At 35.4% G+C, this 5,910-nt stretch overlaps 1 protein-coding gene across 3 annotated transcripts; it reads left to right on the top strand.

Annotated features, from left to right (window-relative positions):
* The first annotated feature begins 399 nt into the window (after positions 1-399).
* LOC131063150 (UNC93-like protein 1) lies at positions 400-3,020 on the top strand. 3 transcript variants are annotated; one of them, XM_057996920.2, is made up of 3 exons: positions 401-578; positions 724-828; positions 1,091-3,020. In XM_057996920.2, the coding sequence occupies exon 3, from the start codon at positions 1,171-1,173 to the stop codon at positions 2,683-2,685; it is 1,515 nt and encodes a 504-aa protein (XP_057852903.1). In that variant the 5' UTR covers positions 401-578; positions 724-828; positions 1,091-1,170; the 3' UTR covers positions 2,686-3,020. The 3 variants fall into 3 exon arrangements, with proteins under 3 accessions (XP_057852902.1, XP_057852903.1, XP_057852904.1); XM_057996919.2 differs by having other exon boundaries at positions 400-828; XM_057996921.2 differs by lacking the exon at positions 724-828.
* Positions 3,021-5,910: the final 2,890 nt, after the last annotated feature.

Genomic DNA, 5,910 nt, shown 5'->3' with positions numbered 1-5,910 from the left:
TACATTGACTACAAATCCACAAGAAATTTGTTGGTTTGTTTGAATTGATCCGTAAATCCAAGAAAATAAAAACAAATGGTAGTTTTCACTCAATAAATAAGATTCTTAGATTAATGGATCCTCATATATATTCTAAATTATAATTTATATGAAATCTTATCTAAAAAATTATGATTAAACGTCACAATTATAATGTTTATTAAAATATAATTAATTATTTTTATTTATTTGAAATTGAAAAAAAATAATATCATATCAAATAATTTGAACTAATCATTTAGATACCTACAACATGAACTTTACCATTAAACCAAAGTATTAATAGAGATGTTAAATATATGTATATCAGATGTTTAACTTTGTTAAAGCAATCTAACCCTAACAAAAATGCACGTTACTGTCCATTTTTAATATTTTCTATCGTTGAAATTTGAGGACGACTTATAAATCCAGTTCACTGCCAGTTTGCTTCCAGATTTTTATATAGAGAGAATCTTTGAAGCTGGGTTGGAATCTGCATGACCATGATATATTTGCAGCTTTACACGCAAAATGGATAAAATGTCTCCTTAAAATATGTAAGATTCAGTCATTATTACACAAATTGTTTTAAGGAATTCATTAATTCCCGCTCAGATTGCTATGCTCCTCAATCCATTTTAGCTGTTCAGGAAATTAGAGATCCCCATTTCTTTTAATGATCGGAATTCCACTTAATTACAGCTATCATCCTTTCCGCAATTTGGTTTACATATTCAAACTGAATCCTGAAATGGGTTTCTTATGAATCTTCTTCTGACAAATATCATAGAGTTGGTTGCTTGACAGGTTTGAGCTTTTCCTTGCATTTCTTTCTATTTTTTATGAAACTTTTTCCTACTTTTTAGCTTTAGTCTCTTTCAATACCGTTCCAGTCATATGGACATTCAATAGGTACTTAGTTTTAACTGTTTTAGATTTTAAACTTTCTTCTGTTCCATTGGTCACTCTCTGCCACCAGTCTACGGTAATATCTGAACTAAATTAGAAAGAAATCACGTAAATCGGTATGTGTCTAATGTTTTTTCTTCTGTTTTTTGAAAATTTCCAGCCCTTTTAATGGGAAACGCTTAGTGGTCCTCATTCCCGCAGAAAGCCTACACTGGGTTGCTCAGAAAACCTAGCTTTTGCATGAAATTAAAAGTGGAGGCTGAAGAATCCTTTGTTTCTCTGCAATCGGACTGTTCAATAATCCTGAGCGAGAGAGAAAATCTGTTATCCGTTCCTTCAGCTAGGTGTTCTGAAGATTTGATATCAATCATGGGTGTGTCTGATGAAGGGAAATCATCTGAAGAGGTTCCTAGTAGAAGGTTTCGCTATAATTCCCCTGTTGTTCAGATTATTCTGATTGGTTTGATCTGCTTCTGCTGTCCTGGCATGTTCAATGCTCTCACAGGTATGGGAGGTGGAGGACAGGTGAACGCAGATGCAGCCAACAATGCCAATACTGCTCTTTACACAACATTTGCAGTGTTTGGCATACTGGGTGGGGGGATTTACAACCTGCTAGGGCCTCATCTGACCCTGTTTGCAGGATGCTCCACCTATGTGCTCTATGCAGGATCATTTCTCTATTACAATCATCACCAGCATCAATTATTTGCTATAATTGCAGGGGGGGTTTTGGGTATTGGAGCAGGACTGCTATGGGCAGGCCAAGGTGCCATCATGACTTCATACCCTAGTGAAGACAAGAAGGGCAAATACATATCCTTGTTTTGGAGTATTTTCAATCTTGGAGGTGTGATTGGAGGTTTCATCCCCTTTCTATCAAATTACCACAAGGAATCAGGGAATGTGAATGATGGAACATACATTGGATTCATGTGCTTCATGCTTGTTGGTACTTTTCTGACATGGGCCCTGCTTCCACCCCACAAAGTAGTCAGGAATGATGGAACTAAGGCGACCCTGATGAAGTATTCCAATCCCAGAACTGAATTCCTGGAGGTTCTCAAGCTGTTTTTGAATTGGAAGATGCTGCTGCTGGTTCCTCCTTCTTGGGCTAGTAATTTCTTTTACACCTACCAATTCAATCATGTTAATGGTAAGCTTTTCACAGTAAGAACAAAGGGATTCAACAATATATTTTACTGGGGTGCTCAAATGTTGGGATCTGTGGGAATAGGGTATATTCTTGACCATGGTTCTCAGAGCAGGAAGAAAAGGGGATATATAGGTGTGTGTACTGTTGCCTTGCTTGGGACTGCCATATGGGGTGGAGGGCTTGCCAATCAGCTGAAATACAATGGGGAAGAACCTAATCTGGATTTCAAGGACTCTGGGGCCTCTTATGCAGGCCCATTTGTCCTCTACTTCTCCTATGGTCTTCTGGATGCTATCTTCCAAACTTTGGTCTATTGGATGATTGGAGCTCTTGCTGATGACTCCCAAACCCTAAGTAGGTACAGTGGATTCTACAAAGGTGTGCAGAGTGCAGGAGCAGCTGTTGCTTGGCAGGCTGATGCACACAATACTTCTCCAACAGCAGAACTAGTAATCAACTGGTGTCTTACCTCCATCAGCTATCCCCTTCTACTTATTCTTGTTGCCTTGGCTGTGCATGACAAAACGACTGATGCAACTGATCTTGAAGGGGGTGGGGATAAAGAAAATGGAACAGCAAAGGACAGCATGCAAGTGTAGTTGCAGAGAAATTCTCCTTACAGAGGAGTGTAGCAATGGATATCACGCATTCAACGCAATTTACTAAATCATGAAAGTAATTGTAATGCAAGCTTTGGTTTAAACTGATTAGGTCTACTCAGTACTTTATTGTGAATCCGTTACCAAGTTCTGATTTTCCTCCTTGTTAAAGTTGTCTATTTCCTGTTATGATTTCTCCGAGGAATGCTGATGAAATGTGCTCATCTTGTTTTCTGTTTGCAAAATTGTGTGAGTGAAACAGATCAGAAGTGATTATTCTGTCAGACTAGACTTTTGTTTTTTACTTGAATGTAAAAGTGTGTGCATTTGTGGAATATTTCTTTGAATGGTTGTTACTTAAATTTATGATAGGCTGTGATAGCATTTGTTGATTAAATGTTCATATTTGTTGATTTAATGTCCAATATTTTTTACTACCATAATTGAATGAAATGTATCCCTGAGCACTAAAATTGTTTGATGGCCATCACTACACAAGTATTGGTCTCACTTTTTATTTGGGTTGTTTTGGACACCTTAGCAAAAAAGCATGCTGATATGGCCCTCAGCTGCTGTAAAAATTGGGAGTGATTCGAAATTTCCATGTAGAATTTTGAGAAGCCCAAAATTATGATGCTTAATTACTAGTTCCTCTTCCGATTCCTCTTCCCTAAGTGTCCTTTTAATGACACAGTCTCAGCTCTTGAGAGTTTCAAGTCATTTAGATATTTTAGGAAAATATTGGTGGTGGTTGCCTTTTATGAATTTGTAAATGTCTTAGTCATTTAGTAGGGGTTTGTCCATTTTTGGTATGGGGTTTTTATATATTTGCAAGCGAAAAAGATCTTTTGGAGGAATGGTTTTTAAGGAATTTTTAAAGAGTTTTTGGGAGATAGGAAAGATCTACAAATAGTACAAATAAATTTGGATTGATGTAAAATGAGATAGAGTAGATAATTTGTAAACTTTTTTTTTTTTTTCCTAATATTAAAATAACATGATTTATACTATGTGGAAGTATTATCTTTAGTTGTACTTTTACATAATGTTGCATTCATTTTTTTGGTTGGAAAATATTTTAATTAGTGTTATAGATCTTTTCATGCCCTTTTTTTTCAAATTATTGAGGGTGTACTTCATATAATTTCTAGAGAAGACTATTGAATGGTAGTAATAGAAGTTTGTATTAATTTTGATATTAAAGTATCTATAGATATCAGGAGTAGAGAGTTGTGGGACAACTAAATAACTATTATTAAGATAAAAAATTATAGATGACTTGGACGAGAGTTGTGGTTGTGGCCATGGATGTATAAAGTAAAGATCAATTATATAGTTGTTTTATTTGTTGATTTCCATTTCAAGTAACCTATAGCAACAAAGCTCGAAAAATTATTTCAAGATGGAAGACATTAATATGGATGTTCTTAGAAAAGTGAAAATTGTAGAATCAAAATTGAAGTTAAATGCAACTCTGTGGTGGGAGAATACTTAGAGTTAAAGAAGAAGACAAGGAAAAGTGAAGTTACACTATAGCTTAAGCTTTTAAAACATCTAAGAGCTTGATTCTTGTCTTTTGAATATTGGAATGAATTATTTTAAAAAATTAGAACTTAAATAAAGAGATAAGTTTCTATAGGCTTATATTGAACAATGCACAAGGCTTCAAATGTGGATAGAGATAGGAAAGTGAAGAGCAAGTTGTAGCTAGATATCTCATTGGCCTTAAGTTTCACCTTCATGATGAGGTCGCTTTGGTGAAAGTGCCTATTGTGGATGAGGTCGAAGACTGTGCCTTAAAGGTGGATGAAAGAAAAATGATGAGTAAAAGAGGTAATATCAACTAGAACAAAGGAAAAGAAGTCTCCTTAGAGTTTTCCATGAGTAAAGAGCTATGATGCAATAATGAGAAAATGAAATGGAGGATTTGGAGGAAGGGGACAAGGATGACAAAATTTTACAGATTGGAACCCCTTGAGATAATCCATTTGTAACAAAGCCCAAAAGGTCATATATTGTCTTTAATACCCCAAAAGGGTGATGGTAACCCACAAAGAAGAAAAACCTTTGATAGTGAAAGTTGAAGCATAGATGAGAGAGAACTTGATGTTGGAAAGAACCTTGATATTTGTGAACAAAGAAGCTCTTGAAGTTGTTTGGAAGATAAAGATTGTCTTGTTAGGAGTTTTTGCAGATCTAAAGCAAATACAAATTACAATTTTATGCATTTTTGAATACACAAAAATGGAGAATCATACACAACACAAATAACATAGAGATTTAACATGGTTTACCCAAGATGGGCTACATCCATAGAACACAACCATCCAACCTTTTCTTATTATCCAATAAAACAATACAACAATGCAATTACAATGCCCTTTACATTCAAGTCGCTTATAACATGCAATTTTTAGGGCAACATACAAAGTCAGCCTTTTTAGGTTTTTTTTCAATGTCAGTTTTTCAACAACAAAAAAATGGCAAATTGTTTTCCTCAAGGCTGTGCCCCCAAACCCCCACTCAAGGCCCAACTTGACCCCAAATCCTAGTGAGGATACATTACGAGTGTACAATACTTGCATGATCAGTCGCTACATACCAACAATCTCCCACTAGGAGACTGATCAGGCTCCACACCAAACATGCCTTCCAAACAAAATGCAAGTGTAATGTTGAAGTTTGTAAGGTGATAGTAGATGGTGGGTCTATTAGCAATTTGGTGAGTGTAAAAATGGTTAACAAATTACAACTTACATTCCAAAATTTAAACTTTAAAAGATTTTCTTGTTGAATAAGGATCATAGTGTACTTGTAGATAATTTTTGTCTTGTTTTCTTACAAAATCAGTCCTTATGTGGGGAAGTGTTATGTGACATGGTGCCAATTGAGGCAAGCCATTTGCTATTGGGAAGACCCTATCAATATGAGTATAAAGTAATCCATCATGGCTAGCAAAACACCTATCAGATACAACATGAAGGAGAAATCTCATAACATTGTTGAAAGAGGAAGAAGATCCAATAATGGTGGCTTCATCCATTCTATTTGAAGAAAGACTTGAGCCTAAAATCTTAGAGTGACAACAACTTGAAGAATGTAGTATAACATAAAATTGATGAAAAAGAAATGGAGTTGTAATGAGATTCAACTAGCAAGGTTAAAGGTGCTGCTCAAGAGATAGATGTTGAGGTTTGAGTTTACTATGACCTTCATTTGAAGGAA

This window comes from Cryptomeria japonica, chromosome 11 (genome assembly GCF_030272615.1).
Source record: "Cryptomeria japonica chromosome 11, Sugi_1.0, whole genome shotgun sequence".
NCBI classification, from domain to species: Eukaryota; Viridiplantae; Streptophyta; class Pinopsida; order Cupressales; family Cupressaceae; genus Cryptomeria; species Cryptomeria japonica.
The sequence above is the reverse complement of the archived record's forward strand: the minus strand, read 5'-3'. Positions and strand labels throughout refer to the sequence as shown.

Coding starts and splice junctions, on each gene's coding strand:
- LOC131063150 (XM_057996919.2), top strand. CDS start 1,171: ATGAAATTAAAAGTGGAGGCTGAAGAATCCTTTGTTTCTCTGCAATCG.